The sequence below is a fragment of the Phalacrocorax aristotelis genome, chromosome 11 (assembly GCF_949628215.1).
Source record: "Phalacrocorax aristotelis chromosome 11, bGulAri2.1, whole genome shotgun sequence".
NCBI classification, from domain to species: domain Eukaryota; kingdom Metazoa; phylum Chordata; class Aves; order Suliformes; family Phalacrocoracidae; genus Phalacrocorax; species Phalacrocorax aristotelis.
The window spans coordinates 22,460,542-22,477,798 of NC_134286.1; the positions used below are offsets into that span (position 1 = coordinate 22,460,542).

Here is a 17,257-nt window from a genome sequence, read left to right on the forward strand (position 1 = left end):
GTCTGGATCTGGTAACTTCTGGGGGTTTGTTCCCATATTCTTAGCACCTCTAAAAAGTTAATGCATTTTTTCATATGTCACTGAACCAGCACGTATTGCTACAGTTCTTCAAGGGGGAACTCTAGGGACGCTGAGAAATCTTAGAGACTAGGTAAATTCCACCTTCTGTTCCGAGACTCCAGCTATCATTGGACAGGCTCAAATCACACAGGAAGAATAACCAATCTCAGCTAATCCCAGCTTCATAACACAGTCAATAAAAGCCACGCTCAGTCAGACTCCAACATCTTTATTATTTCATCTGGCTAGTCAATGCAGATGAATTACTTGCTAGGACATGGTGGGAATTGATTGGGCTGTTTCCTGTCCGTTCCATTCCTGGTGGGAATAACGACTGATAAAACCCAAGGAAAAGTCTGAAGGCTATGAGTTTTCATCAGTGCCTTTTTTGAATTATATTCTACTATCTAAAGACTCCGCTTAACTCAGATAGCCTTGGACTTCAGAAAGAGGGAAGGAGAGGAATTGTCTGCTAATTTAAGCAGGGAGACAAAGTGCTGAAAACTGAGATTCATAAAATCTAGTTTTATTAATTTGAATAAATCTTAATCAGGACATAAAAATTATTAGGAAACACCTCAGAATGTGTTTTCAACCAATGGATCAGCAGGAGATGAAAATAATGACTATACTATAAATTGTAAAATTATGTAACTTCATGTATACTGTAATACATTTAAAAACCGAGGTTAAGGGGCACTATGCCATCTAAATAAATCCAATTTATAAATATCTTCCAGCAAGGGGAAGACTCAGGAATGAAATGTGAACACTGATTTTCTCCTTCCCAGCCCAACCTCCATGTTTTCAGAGCTCTGGTTTAGATTATGTTTAGAGCTGGAAAGTCTCCATGAGAAAGAGCCAGATGGCTAAGGCACTGATCCTGCCAGATGCTGATTTAGTCTGGACCCAATCCAGAAGATCACTTTAGCTTTGTGCTTAACTTTAAGCATGGGAGTAGCCCCAGAATTATCACTTGCTTAAAGGTATACCAGGAGAGGAACTGCAGCATTCAGCACCTTGCAGGATTAGGCACTAAACTATCTGGAGCGTCCACCTCGAAACCTGTAGCTGCAAAACCACTCCTAAAGCCACAAACCTCTGTAAGTCCAACAGGGGTAAAACAACTGGCTGAGCCAGACCACAGCGTCTTCTCCAAGGCATAGCCAGAAGTCTGTGAATCTAGAGCAGAACAGTTCAGCAATTTCTCAAGGATTAGCATGGATGTGTGTAAACGATATCACTCAGTGTCACCACAGGTACCCAGGAGGCATTTAACAGGTAATTCATGGCTGGGATCTTTGCAGTTCATGCAGGAAGTGTGCTCCCGGTGCTGTGTGGAAGGGGAACAAGGCAGGGAAGTGTAGAAGGAAGGAGGTCTTCCCACCATCATTGGCTGGGAACGTGGTTGGCAACCCAAACGGGTAAAGAAACGTTGACAAGTCCAGCCGAAACAGGCAGGTACTGCAGGCACCAACACACTCTAAAAATCAGGCCAGCTATCTCTGGCCTCTTAAATTACACAGCCGTTTAACTCCTGCTGCTGGGAGAGTAGGCAAGGTTGGGGAGTACAAAGTGCTCTCTAAGTGCTAAGCATTTTAATGAACTCAGAGTCCTTATCAGTTGTGTGCGCTTCACAGGACCCCTCTTGCACTGAACCAGCCTTACACTTTCTCAAGACTGAGGGAGACAGAGAGGTTTTTGACCCAAAAGTCTTTGGAGAGTTTTAAACAGGGTATGTGACATCATTGCCAGAATCCCGGCATTTATAAACAGCAGAGATCTAAAAATGATCCCAGGGCTGTGGAATTTAAAGCATGTTAACAACCCACAGGAGCTTGGGAACTGCGGGGAGAGAGCTCCGTGTGAGCGCAGCATCCCCGCCGTAAAGCCCACTGCTATTCCATGACATCATTGCTCTGATTTTTATCAGACACATACCTTTCTTTTATCCCCATGCTTCATGGTTATATTTTCAATGCTTCTGATCGTGTTGCCTATGGACATGTTCTCCTGAACCACAATTTTTTGCCCGTCAGGGTTGCATCTGGAGGTAGAAAAGCAAAGGTGATGTTCAAGACCCCGACTCTCTGCAGATAACCCAGGGAGGCATTGTTTAAGAGAGAGAATGTCATCCTTAGGCAGCAGTCTTAGGCCTTAAAAAATCCTAAAAGCTGGGGATTGTTACCTCTTTGAGAAACTGCGCTATTCCTCCAATGCAACATTTCAAAATTATTTACGAAGCACCTTGACAGAGGTAGACAAAGATCAGTATATGACCGGCAAGGAAACCCCCCAAACTTTCTGGAGATTGAAAATAGAAAATAGTGGACAACTAATTAAATCATGTGAGTTTAATCTGGCTAATATGAGTTATAGTCCAACTCAGTGCAGCTGTGGCTTTTTAAGTGCTCTTTTAGCAGTTGCGGTGCATTTCAAAATTCAAAATGCCAGTCATTCAAAGCGGCGGGGAGGTGGATGTTGCTCAGCGTGTCTGTCTGTCTGCTCAGCTTTCCAACATGAAGTGCAGGCTGAGGGATTAGAATGGGTAAATAGTGGGAAAACGATAGCAGAAGGCTCCTTTAATATTGCGTATTCCCCAGAGGATAACCATATCCCAGTTATCAATCTTTGGTTTTGAGTTATGGGCAGAGAGCAGCGTACACAGCACATCATGCGGAAAGGTGTATCTGCACCACCCGAGGCAAAAGGCTTTTTTCTCTTCTTTAACTAGAACCCTTGGAATAGATAAGCAGAGACCCAGGCTGCCTCACGCTTGGGAGGGCAAAGGCTTCGACACGGCTAGCGCTCCAGGCATCCTGACCAGGGGTGCTGCCAGCTGTCCACTCGAGGAAGCCTTTCGTTTTAAAGTTGCCAGTTGAGCTCCGGTCCAGCATAGCTGGGCGTTACGAACTGTGACTCCGTGACGGCAAGTTAGTGAAGTCAGTTCAGATCCACAACTAGCTGCAATCGCGCCTTGCACCGGTCATCACGGTGCACGACAGAAAAGTGTCCTTATCGCCTCCTCTGCCTCAGCAGAGGCACCGCACTTCCCATGGCTGGTCTCAGGGGCCTCTGAGCTCACTGTAGCAGATTCAGATACAGGAGAAAATGGACTTCTGTAGGTGATGACCAAAGGCTGATGCTGCAGAAACCTAATCCATAGATCAGCCGTGCCATGGGCAAATCTGCGCAAGACGCACGGGTAACACCCTGGGTCAAGGGAGGGTTTATAGCTCTCAAAAGAGCCTAATTAGAAGATGTCTTGAGTGACTTCCTGCAAGGCACAATTCTATCTTGAGGATGAAGGGAAAAACTCAAAGGAAGCAAATCACATCACAGCTATAAGGAACAATGATAGTGTTTTGGGATTCAAAGTGCACTGGCGAGGAGGGGGGAGAGAAAGAGAGAGAGAGAGGAAGTGAGACAACAGGAGGAAATGGGGTCTGTGTCATTTCCCACAGGAATTCTACAGCTTCTGCTGGAAAAAGATAAGGCTGCCCCAGAGGCCAGAAGAGGTAGACAGCACTCTGCAATTGTATTTAAATTGATAAGATCAGGGAGTCAGGGAGCTGGAACAAGGGTTATACGAGGTCTTTTGCCAACAGGTCACTGGTTTGAATCTGGCTTAATTCGGCATTCATGACCAATTCTGTCTCCGTAGACAGAAAGGTCTGGAAAAGACTTCAAGCCATCTCTGTGGCTTCCCTACAGAATGCATAACCTGTTTCCTTATGGTGTTTCTATTCTGCTCGTGTTGCACACCTCTGAAGCAGCAGCTTGTATGCCTGCTGCTGACCTGCAATGCCCGCAGCCCCACCTAAGCCTACAAATCTCTGCCATTTTATTCCTGCGTGAACAGTGTACCTAAATGAGGTAATGGGCTACTTCCCTTGTGGAGGGACACAAGGTCACTTTTTAGACCCAACATGAGACTAGATCACCCAACATCGCTGCAACTGCTGTGGCAGAGAACCTGGGAAAGGAGCTTCTCTGTGATTTTCCCATCTCAAGATTTCACAGCATTTGGAAAAGCATTGAAATGGTGAGAAAATAAGGAACTATCCAGCACTTTTCTGTCTTGCTTCCTAGACCTGCCTTCATTTTTTTATGGATGGAAAACCTGACTTCAGCCCTCTCATTGCAGGAAAGAGTTGAAGTGCGGTCAGAAACATTATACGTGTCTCCTGGGGCTACCAGGGGAAGTATTCAGACCTCAGACAAGACCTCTTTCTATAGATCCCTCTGCTCATATAACAGCAGGAGCAAAGAAAATATCCTCTTGTATAAGGTGAATCTTGAAAAGCATCTTGTGTTTTAACTTGCCTCCTTCCTTTCTGACAGCTTTGATGCAGTGATTTGCTTCTGCATCTTCACACCTGAGGCTGCCTCCAGACTTCAGCAAAGAGTCCTCAGTAAGGCGTGAAGGCCTGGTTACCTCTTCCAGCTTCTGCAACGCAGATGCTGCCACTGGAGCCCATGCTCATGTGCATTAGTGAAGACGGCCCTTAGGAAGTGGCATAAATTCTGTATGGCGACTAAATGAAGCCAGACCTTTAGCAGATTTGTCTGACAATAGCTCTTACAGGGGAAAAAAGCCTATTACGTCTCCACAGAAAGCACCCATCTGTTTTTTCTTTGTCAACCATGTAGGCTGCATCCAAGAGGTGTAAGAAAAGATCCTGGTAAGTCAGAGGGGCATTGCTGGTCAAGTTAAAGAAAATTCAAGCCTGATGTTTAGTGACTTTAAACTTATTTGACACAATTCTGACAATATCGAAGGTGCTTGTAACTCCAAGAAGATCATATGCAACTAGTCGTCTGGTGGCTTCATAACCTCTGAGATCTTTAGGTGGGGAATCAGTGCTTGTGGTTTTTAACTAAGATAAATAAGATGTACTGGAAAGAAAAACTGACTTGAAACTACCAAACTATTTTGCAACATGTTCATTCATAGGAATATCCACTTACAGTGTGTCTGTGAGGCTGCAGGGCTGCCACTTCCACTCAATCTTCGGGTCAGGATTCCCGCTTACGGTGCACTGGATTTTGTGTTTGCTTCTTAATTCCACCCGCTCGATCTTATCAAAATCAGTTTCCTTTTCATAGATTTTGGGTCTCTCTAAAAACAAGCAAACAAACAAACCAAAACATACCACCAATAACGAAATAAACTCAAAAGAGCAAATTTACATCCATAATCATGGTCTTGTTTCCATCAAAGGCTTTGAAACTTTTCGCTGTCATCACTTAGAGATGATTTAGTGAGGGTCGCTGTGGTTGTAGAGCAATTACCAGCAATACTGAAAGTATACATTTGCAGGAACATGGCTATTAGTTGTGGTGTTTCAGAAAATACATTGAAATGCTACCACATTCATCCTAACAGCTTTCAAATGTTGTCCTGGACCGGCTATACTTCTGGAAAATTTATGCCGTGAAACGTCTATTGGTCGGGGACTGCAGGGTCAGGCTGTTAGTCTACGTACTGTGGGCAAAATAGCATTTGACTTCTGATATTACCTTCTGAGAGGAACCTTATCAAACAGCTGCTGTTCTGCAATGCTGTTACCATTGTGCAGGTTCTCCCCAGGGTTTTGGAAAAAAAAAGTCTCTCTGATCTGAAAACTTTGCTTTCCTTTTCTGTTTATGTGCAACGTGCACTGGACGAAGGGGCGAAGAAAGCAAGGAAGAAGCGGTGGGGAGAAAAATCTTGTAGAGCAATGCCAAGAAATTCTCACCACCAGCAAGACCATTAAAAATGTCACCGCATTATTCACATCTGGAGGGGTTGCAAGATCACACCCTTGGACTGGAAATCTCTCAAGAACAAACTTTTGTGTGACACTTTCAAGGCTGCTTGTTGCCAGCAGGACAGAAATGCTTTGTCCCTTCTACTTCCAGCTCCCACGGGAACACGCAAAAATGAGAAATAATGCTAAAAAGTCCCCAAAGTGAACTGAACTTTTCCTAACCTCGAAGAGGGTGGGTTTGAGTTTGGGGTGAAAGCACAGGCTCTTCCCTTATGCAGACAGCTCTGCCCATCCCTTGCCATATCTCTTTGTCTGCTTCTCATAACAGGAAATCAAACAGATTTATTGGTCGGGGTCCCTCTGTGAGACACCTCTGTGCAGCCAAGTGCGGCTGCTTTACACTGAGGGCTTTTGACAAGTTGGGAAGTGAATGTAGATTAGTTTTCTATTTTTCGGGTTAACTTATTTTTTCTGCTGTCAAGGAGGCCCCAGATACATAAATATGAGCTACTGCCCACCTCATCAATCTTGAACCCTTTTTTTTAGTAGCTTTTTTCCCTTCCAGCCCTCTGTTCTTACGAGAGGGCTGACCAGGCTGCTCCTGTGTCTTGGTGGCATCCTTGCTTTCCATTTCTCATGGCTGCCAGGTCAGACTCTGAAAGATCTTCTGACCTCATCATTGCCTGAAAATACGTCAGCGTTTCCTTCTCCACCACATGAAAGGAGTATTGACTGCAGTTGGTTCAGCCGTATCCTAACTCCCATACTATAGTAAAACATTAGCTGCCTTAAAGAACCTTCATTAGGTCCTGATTAACATTTCACTTTTAAAACACAAATGACAGGCCTTGTTCGGTTTTGCTCTTGTGTTCCATTTTACTTTTTTGATCCTCTTTGGTTGAGTCTTGTTTCCCCCTCTGCCTGCAGATGATGTTCTATCAAGCTCCAAAACTCCGCTCCTCATTCCTTTGTCCCTTCAGACAGGGGGAGGGATTGTCTTGTTGTGAAGGAGAAGATGAAGAGGGGAGCAGACGGGAGAGTATTTCAGGCTGTGGTTAGGGCCTCTCAAACCCCTGTCCTCGTCTGTAACATGGACACAGGGTTTCCTGCACCACATCGCTCTGGGTTACGCAACCTATCGCTGATCGAGTGCTTTGAGATTTGTCAGCAGCTCACAGGACAAATTATGGAGACTAATGTTGAATTTCCTCATAACTGGCATCTCGTTTCCCATGGGTAAATTATTTCTGATCATAAAAATAATTTTGTAAAAGTCCCTGGAGAGAGAAGCACATTTTTCATTATCTCAAACATTTTTCTTTTCAGTCTCAAATCCTATGTTTGGCGTGTCTGGACTGACCTCAAAAGCATGATTTTCACTTGGAGAAAGAGACTCTTAAGTTGAGTGTGAAAGGTTACACAAGTGTTATGTTTTCTGGGCCATAGGAACAAAGCTTTACACACCTGGGGAGGGAGAGAGTATGTTTGCGTGTTTTTGTGTGTGTGAAAGTATGGAGGGACAAGGTTTGATTGCAATCCTTTAATATTAGGAGATTTTTCTGTACTCTTGGTGAAATGATGAACCTGTTGACTGTCATTTGAATTATCCTTCTAAAGAAGAAATAATAATTTTAACTTGATCTAGTTCAAAAAGGAACATACCCAAGTGACGAATGAATTCTTAATTCCACAATTACTTTACTGCATGGCACTATTAAATATTACTTGAAACCTAAAATGAGTCAAAATGATTCATCAGTTGAAATAATTATTATTTATGAGGCTTAAACAATTATTTTCTTAGAACTTGAGGTGCTGGCTAAAAACGCCTCCCCACATTCCTTTCACAGGGCCTAATAACACAGTTAGTGTGGGGTCGTAGCTAATTAAGGGCAGGACACGCAGAAATGGAAGCCATTTAAATAAGCGTCTCTCTCTTTCCCTGCAAAGGTTGCGATGGTGGCAGGTGTCATTCTGCAAAGGGCTCTCACTGCGGCGCTACCGTGGCGGGGACGAGGAGCTTCTAGCCTAAAGCCAGTGGTTATGTAAGGGACACCTAGTAGTGTATTTCTCAGATAACTCTCTCCCTCCTCCAAACGGTGTTTTGCTCTCTCTTTCATGTTGGCTTGCTAAGCAGCATGGTGGATTATGCACAAGCTCTTGTTTATCTTCGCTCATGTTTAGGTGTGAGGTAAGGCTTGGGGTATGAATCCATTTGTACGCGCTGCCAAAATCCAAGTACGTTTCTGGTTGCACCTTAAATTATGCATCTGAATTGTGGATTTCATCAATGCACATACATTTATATGGGCATTGCTGTTTTTTAAGCATGCAAAAAAAAAAAAAAAAGCTGTTGGGAACAGAAAGCTTGAGCAGGCATTGGATTAATGGCAGTACAGGAGTTGAGTGAACAAGCAAGCTGCCTCTGCACGGACCCTGCAGCGCACCTTGCCTCCTCCAGCAAGAGCGGTGCAGAGTCCTCCTTTCTCCTTGAAGGTCTGTGGCTGTGCCAAGAGCCTGACCTACAGCACCCTCTGCTATCCTGTCCTTGGGCTCTCTGAACACCCTCCTGTAGAGCCTTGGTCCCAGCTGGCAGTCCTGCCTGCTACAGTAGTGCTGAACTGCAAGAGGGGGTATCTTTAAATACACTTAATTCCTGCATGAAGTATCCTCCGCTATCCCGCTTCTTGCTTCCCACTACCTCCTGCACCAAGATCTGTCTGCTTACTTTCAGCCTCCGCCTCCCATCCCATGGCCGTTGCCCTCCCCAGGCTGATTTTTCTCAAGCAGAAGCCAAACAAACCTTAAAAGCTTTCCCGTCTCTGGCTGAGTTTGGAACGCGCAGTGTTCAAATGGCTTTAAATGTATCGAAATAAATGGGTTTTTGTCCTCTCCGGCTTAAAGTGTGATTGTATCCCCAACTCACTTTGCAGAGGTGCAATTGCTGGTGTGAGAGCTGACCTGAATAACTAAAGACTTTGCTGCTGCTGCACTGTGAAATGCAATCAAAAAGCCGTTCTGCTTACTGTAAATTTCAAATTGATCAGCATTATGTAAATCTCACCTTACTTTCTAGTGTTATCTTTAGTTTGTGACATTAGGGGCAAATAATATGTACAAGGATTAGGACGTTAACCCTCTGGTATTACCCCTTTTGCAAGAGACTCTTCTATCTCTAAATTTGTTGTGGATGTTACTGTGGGGTTGCACGCTTGTCACCCAAAGGAGCATCCAGATATAGAGGACAGCACATAGAAAATTTCCCTGCTTTTTTTAGAAAAACTTTGCTTTCCTTTCAGTGACTCCTGACTGAGCTGCTGTTTACGTACCTTCCCCACTACCATTTAAACTGGGTTTCAAAAAATCGTTTCGCATTAAGCATATCATTAAAATAACAGAGTGGTCCAGTGAAGCATTTAGTCTCAACCTAATACACTTTGCTGCACATGGAGCTTCATTAAAACTATTGATAGAGAGGCGACTTGTTTTCTGTTTATCTTCTGTTTCCCAAAAGCAAAAATCATTTGCACTTTAGAATCTTTCGTCTGATGTTTGATGGTACTTAATGGAAATATACGCTCTGCAAGTTTGGCTAGGTTAATATTCTGTATGGTAGATAGGAAACTCATTAATGCAAGTTTGGACTGGTCAAACAGTATGGGAAAAAGAGGATGAGGTTTCATAGAATCACAGAATCATTTAGGTTGGAAAAGACTTTTAAGATCATTGAGTCCAACCATTAACATAGCACTGCCAAGTCCACCACTAAACCATGTCCCTGAGTACCACGTCTACACGTCTTTTAAACATCTCCAGGGATGGTTTTACTGTCTTTTACAGCAGTAGCCAGATTAAGTTCTAGCTGGGCTTTGGCCCTTCTAATTTCTCCCTGCATAACTTCACAACATCCTTGTACTCCTCCTGAGTTGCCTGCCCCTTCTTCCAAAGGACCTAAACTCTCCTTTTTCTCCTGAGTTCCAGCCAAAGCTCTCTGTTCAGCCTGGCCGGTCTTTTCCCTGCTGGCTTGTCTTTCGGCACAGAGCGATGGCCTACTCCTGCGCCTTTCAGATTTCGTTCTTGAAGAACGTCCAGCCTTCCTGGACTCTTTTGCACTTCAGGTCTGCCTCCCAAGGGACTCTGTCAACCAGGCTCCTAAACAGGCCAAAGACTGTCCTCTGGAAGTCCAAGGGAGCGGTTCTGCTAAACCCCCTCATTCTCCAGGAACTGAAAACTATCATTTCATGATCGCTGTGCCCAAGACAGCCTCCAGCCATCACACCACCCAGAGGTCCTTCTCTGTTCGCAAACAACAGGTCCGTGGGTGCCTTCCCTAGTTGGCTCCATGGCCAGCTGTGTCAGGAAGTTATCTTCCAACACTCCAGGAACCTCCGAGACTGCTTCCTCTCTGCTGTATTGTATTTCCAGCAGACATCTGGTAGGTTGAACTCCCCCACAAGAACAGGGGCTAGCGACTGTGAGAATTCTCCCAGCTGCTTATAGAATATTTCGTCTCACTCTTCATCCTGGTTGGGTGGTCTGTAACAGAGTCCTACCATGATATCTGCCTTGTTGGCCTTCCCCCTCCTTCTTACCCATAAACACTCAACCCTATCGTCACCATCAACAAGCTCTAGGCAGTCAAAACGCTCCCCGACATACAGAGCTACCCCGCCGCCTCTCCTTCCTTGCCTGTCCCTTCCGAAGAGTTTATAGCCATCCATTGCAGGACTCCAGTTGTGTGAACCATCCCACCATGTTTCCGTGATGGCGACTATATCATAGTTTTCCTTCTGCACGATGGCTTCCATCTCCTCCTGTTTGTTGCCCACACTGCGTGCATTGCTGTAGATGCACCTCACTTGGGCTGTTGATTCTGCCACCTTTTTAGGGGGAGAAGCCCCAATTCCTACGTGACCATTCTCAGGTGTTTCCGCAGCTTCTAACACATCCATAACCCTCGTATCTTTGCTGTCACATGGATCTCCGTCCCCTAACTCCACTGAGACGGCAGACCGAGGCACCTTGCTAGCACACCATCCCTCAAACACTGGTGTGCCACCCTCAGGCTTATCTCTAGTGAGCCTGGCTTTATCCTTCTCCCCCTTCAAATACAGTTTAGAGCTCTTTCCCCCAGAGTAAAACCACCTTGTCTGTGCTCGGCTTACGAGTGATCTCTTTGGTTTGTTTTTTAGTTCTTTTTTGTTAAAAGAAAAGAAAGAAAAAAATTAGTTAAATGAACTGAAAACAAACTTTTTTTTCAGGCTGAACAGAACATTGTGTTTGACCCCAGCTGATTTTGTCTGGGTGGTTTTCTTTGTTTCATTCTCTGCTTTTTTTGTTTTATTTTGCGCAGCACTACATACAAGGCTGCTGTGAAGTGGGTGCGCGGCATTGTCCCCACGGTACCTCTGAGGAAGCAGATGCCAAGATGAAATAGGTGGCCAAAATCTCTCCGTGAGTCAATACCACGGCCAGGAATAGAATTAGGGTCACCGATTATTGGTTGCCTGCCTAATCTCTAGCGCACACACCCTGCTGCTCTATTGTAACCTGCTGTTAGGGGCTGGGAATGCCAGCAGGGTGGAAGCAAATGGAAGAGAAACTGTGCAGTTGGATACTGTATGAATAGATATTACGAAAAATCACAGGGCACTGGACCTACTCTACAGGGAATTTTGTTGTTAAAACGGCAGAGCAGCTTGGTTTTGGTTTTTTTCTGACCTTGTACTATCCCTTTTGTATGTATCTGCCTTCACCTTGTAGGAGGAAAGCTGTCTTTTCCAGTCCTGTACTACCTTTCCCGGATCTCTCATTGAATCCTGGTGCAGCCAAGCTTTGGGGAAAAAAAAAAAAAGGCTTTCCTCTTGCCTGTCTCCCCCCATCTTATTTTTTGTGGCTAAACAGAGTTCAAAATCAGACGTGTAATGATGAACTGCTTAATTTCTAGCAGAGCAGGCAGTTTTCTAGGATTTTTGTCTCTGTCCCCTTTGCCTGCTTTTCAAAAGAGAAAAACAACAGTTAATATACCTGCAGGCTTGGCTGAGAGACGGCATGGAAACCACATGCTGCCCCTTTCCGACTTCCCCCCACCACTGTGGTTTTTAAGGGCTGTCAGAGAGAGATTGCTGCTGCAAAGACGTGAGTTGAATGCTTCAGATTTTTCTGGCAAACTCCAGCAGGCCCCCACCTTCCTCTTCCTAAAATTGCTTTGGCTACTTACAACAAAATGAAAATAGCTCATCTGACTTTTTCATTAGGGGCTCTCCTGGGAGCGCACAGAGGCTGAGTGGAGGCTGGACTGAGGAGCTGCAAGTGTTGTGCAGGGTTTGCATGATGTCAGTGAGAAAATGCTTCATAATTTGCTAATAATTAGTGTGCCGGAAAGGCCCACTGCAATCTGTGCTGCTACATTTTTTCTTTTCTTTCATATATCTCCCAGAAAAAGTCCGTTTTTTCTCTCCTGCCTGGGTCTGATAAATGAGACTTGAAGGGTAGACTGGAGCACTACATCTCTTTGCCCTTGCTCTTCTCAGCTGAGTGTCTTGCCCACCCAAAGCATCGGCCACAGCTGTTGCTGCCAGTACCTGGGAGGAAAGCAAAGCAACGGGCTTGGGGAGGAACACATTGGAACAGCGGTTGGATGGAGACGGGCTGTGTTTTATTCTGGGGTTTCTAGTTTGCTTGGCTGGCCTAGGGGGTGGAATATTAGATTTTCTATTTTGAATTTTCCTGAATGGTTCATCCTCCAAGGAGCCATGCAGGAGATGGATATGATAGACAAAGGAAAACCAGTCCTGGCAGGATCTGAAGCATGCAGGCGAGGTGAAGGTAGATCAGTTTGTGTAGCTCTGCTCCTCATATCTGGCTCAGTGCTTTAACCAAAACATCAGTTGGATTGCACTAATAATCTGAAGAAATTCATGTTTCTCACAATGCAACAGCATCCAGCTTAGAGCTTTCAGTGGCCCTTCCACGCACAACAGACTGTGGGAGTCTCCCCTCTGTCTTCAACTGGCTTTAACTGGGATCCATCACTCTACGAGCTCTTTTTCTCTGAACTGGTGTAGCTCAAATGTATGAACCTCATCCTTAAGGCTCATTTCCCTCTTCAGACTATTTCTGGGTCTGGTTGAGGTGATGGGGTATTGTTCGCATGGATCACCGCATATTTATGAACTTTTATGGAGATCACTGGGGACTCCTTTGATGTCAACTCAGCCCTTGCAAGCCAAAGTAGGTCAGGCACAGAACTCCCTTTGCCTTTGATTTTAAACCAAATATGAAGAGCTGGCCTGACTACAGACTAGAGCAACATCTGTATCGTTAAGTGCTCTGGAACTAATTCTCCCTAGTAACAAATCGAGGTATAGCCGGTCGCCTCGCTGACATAACAAGGAGGGCATGGCAGTGCACATGTGGATTGTCCACGTGCCCCTTTTGTTCCAGTTCTTGCCCAGGAGAGAGGGAATTCATAAGGAGCCTGTGAATTACTACTGTTTACGGTAGAGGCTATTTCTAGCACTTAATCCTGCATTTCTTATAGATACAACACAAGAGCTTGTGGGATCAAGGACTGTACGAGGGAATGTAATTTCAATTGACTAGAGCAGCTGGAACCCACAGCAATATTTCTGGAAGAGCCTTGAGGGAGCACAGGAGAGAAACTTTGCGACAAAGAAGAAAGGCAAAGTGGTAAAGGAGGTTATTCATCCCATTTTTGAATTAACTTGTGCTTCAATACAATCTTCACTCACAACGTGGTGTTCAGAGCATGCTGACTGCTCCATAAGGGCTCAGCAAGAACCCTGATAGATGCAGATGACTTGTACAAGGGTGAGAATGAAATGCAGCCTGCTTGCCCATAAATAGATTTGAGGTTTTTTGTTTATGTTTTGTTCTGAAACTGCTTTGTACTCCAGCCCGGAATAACTCTTTTCTCCCACACTTCTCCTTCTTGGCTGGCTCAGATGTGCAGCCACCAGCTGTTTGCTAGGATTGTTCCTTCTCCTTGCTCCCTCCCCTCCAAAATCTTCAGGACATTATTTTCTTGAAGCTTTTCTCAATAAGACTTTAATCAAACAAAACAAAAACGCAGCAACCCGCCGCTTCTTGGACAGTGTTTGATGTGTAAATATGTAAAGAAGGAGTGTTTTGAAAATGGAGTCAGCTACCTCCTGGGGACTTGAGTCTTACAATGAGCCAAGGTGACTCCACAAGGGAGATATGTGCTCCTGCAAGATTAAATTCCAGCTGCAGTGGGAGCACGGGTGAGCAGAGGCACAGCTAAACCACTTCCTAAAGAGACATTTTTTGCATAGCAGCACGATTCTGCCCCAGGCCAGGCAGCACGCTCCTTCCTGCATCTTGTCAAGCAGGTCCTCACCTCGGGCCGCCGTTGCTATCAGTTAGTTGCCCGTTTTGCTGCTTCTTGCTTCTGTGGAGCTGAGACAATTGATACCTCTGCACTCTGCAGATACTCATCAGTTTTATGGCCATATCAAACTTTGGGGGGAAATAGCTCCTAAGATTTCACTCATTACCATGAAGTGAAGTACCGTGCACATACAGGGTACACTTTATGTCAGGACAACTGTGATTGCTACCAATTAATATACGGAAAGCCTGCAGCAGTGCTGGTCTTCTGGCAGGTCAGGAGATGCACAGCACATAAGCTCCTGTCCTGCAGGGCTCAAGCAGATGAATTCTTATTTGTTCTCATCCTTCTGAAAGGGTTCTCTTCTGCTGTCATTATTATTGAATAAAATACACTGCAAAAATTAATATAGTGCAATTTGATGAATAAGTCCCGCTCCTATTTATACTTTGTTTGTGAACAACAATTCACAAAACTATTCACTTTAAACTTCCTCTACACCTAGTTCAAATGTGCGGTTGATGGGTTTGTTACAGCACGCTGACTGCTAGTTATACTATCTGTGGTGCTCAGGAACGTTAATGATGTATTATTTTGAAGAGACTCAGGGGAGAGGGGGGCGTACGCTCACTTATAATTTCTTCAGTGCAGCGTTTCCCTTGCAGCAAAAGAAACCATATTCAAATTACATTTATCTTCTCAATCAAAAGTCTATTTAAATAATTTTCCATCTTCTATTTAATAGTACAGATCAGAACTCACTTTCACAGATGCGGCTCTGAAGTTTAAAAGACTGGCTTTTGGGAAGCCGTGCTGTTACTCAAAAAGAAATGTTACTCCTCAGTAACAGGGAAATGGCACATGGCTCTGTACCCAGCGTGAGGCTTATCGGCTGCTGAATTGCTGCAGGCTCCACCTTTTAGACATGAGGCAAAACTGATGCTCCCACCACTGTGTTCACTTGCAAGCCCAAGAGGATTTTTCCATCGTCTGCTAATCCCTGTGTTCAAATTCCAGTTTCAGTAATTGCAGACTGCCTATGGTTCTAAGCAGAGACATTAATCACCCCGCCCAGCTCAGAGGTGATTCTGTTTCAGTGGTGGCCAAGGTAATCCCTGCATAAAATGGCTAGAAAGTGTGTTTTGGTCTCCTTCCCCATGTCTAAGTGTCTGCTGAAACTCCAGGCTACTTAATCTATGCAGGTGCGATACCGGGATATCAGTCTGATGGCTAGAGATACAGTGTCAGGTCGTTTGTTGAGCAGTTAAGGGAAGAATCCAAACCTGCATTCAGTTTGAAGCTTCAGAATTTTTTTGAAAATGAAACAAATGATGCCCAGATCTGAAAAAGCAGTCCCTTTTCTCTAACTGAAAGCACGAGAAAAAAGGCAGTTTGCAGCTGTTGGATAAGCTTCAAGAGCAAAATTTGCCTTTTTTGGTGTCTACCCACGTGCACCTCAGCAAAACGACCCACTCAGACTGAGTGCTTCACATGCAGCAGGTCAGGTTAGTGCCGCAGAGAAGAGCCTGGCAAGGGCAAGAGAGACTTCATCGGTGTTTGGGGTCAGTCCTGTCCACCATCAAGGCAAATACCCTCATTGTTTGCAGCCTTTAGCTTAGAAACAATGGCACTCTTCGGCCGATCGCTTCCTTTGCTTGCTCACATTTCTGGGATGGCTTCCTTTTACCGGAAAAGAAACACTTGCTGTTCATTTTTCCTGTGCTTCGCCATGCAGCACCTTCTCCAGTTGGTAACATTCCTGCAGCTGCTGGGCTTGCAGAGAAATGGTGATTTTGCAATTAAATAATTATTCCCAGTTGAAGTCTTTGTTGGGCTGACCTCTCGGAGAGGCTAACAATGAGCACCACGCTAGGCATGCACCGTGTGCGAGAGACAGATACCACGTACTTGTACATACAATAGAGATGAAAGGCTTGTACTGTAGTGAAGAGCATGGGATGGTTTAATCCTGAAATAGCATCTTGCTGATACAGACGAGCTCTGTTTGTTTTTTATATGCCTATTTGGGGAATGGCTGCTCTTCAAGTAAACATTCTCTTTTGCATGCAAACACCAATATTTACCTTGACAAGATAGTTTATTATCATTCTTAATTTTCTCTTCCTTTGAATGTTTCCGTTCTCTTCACAAGACCGCAAAACCATTGTACGGATAAACAATCTCAAGTGAACAAATTACCGCAGCTTAACACGTTCCTGCTCATCAGCTGAGCTGCGGTACCTGACCATAAGCATGTTCTTAGCTCTCTCCACCCCTAAACCTAAACCACACGTTAGTTTATGTAATGTTTAAGGCGGTTTAAGCTACCGTATCTTATTTAGCATTCTTAATAGGCCAAATGCACCTAAGTGGCAAGTTCTCCATTTGCTAGGCATTATTCCTGTCAGAAAGGTAAAAGGTGAAATGAGAAAAACAAATGCTGGAAGTTACATGGTGCAACAGTACAGAAGTACACCAAACAGGAACATTGAGAATATTTTTAGGTGTAAAGAGGGTAAGGAGAAAAGAATTCACCACAGAAAAGAAAGCAAACCTATCTCAATGCCTTTATCTATCTCACTGCCTGAGTGATCCTCAGGAAATACAAAGGCAAGCAGAGCTAACTTTTGCTGAACTCCTACTTGGCCTCATGATTCAATCACTGCTGCCAAATTCAATGGTTTAAAAGAGGCAGTGGATGTACAAAGAGACAATGTGCCTCTTTCTTCCCTTATCCCAGCAAGGCAGATTAATAAGTGTGGTTCCAATAGCTATTTTCCCTCTATGTCAAGCGAACCGGCTTCAGCGCACGCCACAGTTTACTTCAGTTTTCTCTAGATTCCCCTGAAAATGAACCTCTCTCTAAAATGCTCGCAGCAGATAAATGACAATACATAAAATATAGACTTAGAAAGTATTTCTGTAGCAGGATGATGGAGAGACATAAAAGACAGAGTAGCTTATCTAGTTCCTTCTGTCAGCACTCTTGGGACTTTTCCTGTCCCAACTGATGCTCTCCAGTGCTTTGCCCAAGCTAGTTTTTAATCTAAAGGGATAAAACTTCCATCGC

General features: G+C 44.5%; 2 protein-coding genes across 3 annotated transcripts in view; one reads left to right on the forward strand and one right to left on the reverse strand.

The window, feature by feature from the left end:
* The window catches only part of LOC142063012 (uncharacterized), a 313,397-nt gene that overhangs the window by 161,195 nt on the left and 134,945 nt on the right, over positions 1–17,257 (forward strand). The gene's annotated exons all lie outside the window — the stretch shown is intronic.
* LOC142063009 (vascular endothelial growth factor receptor kdr-like) overlaps positions 1–17,257 on the reverse strand; it is a 142,134-nt gene that overhangs the window by 57,469 nt on the left and 67,408 nt on the right. For both annotated transcript variants that reach the window (XM_075106285.1, XM_075106284.1), the window contains exons 10-11: positions 5,032–5,182; positions 2,002–2,107 (exon numbers count right to left, since the gene is read on the reverse strand). In XM_075106285.1, coding sequence (XP_074962386.1) covers positions 2,002–2,107; positions 5,032–5,182 — 257 coding nt within the window. The remainder of the gene's footprint in view (positions 1–2,001; positions 2,108–5,031; positions 5,183–17,257) is intronic.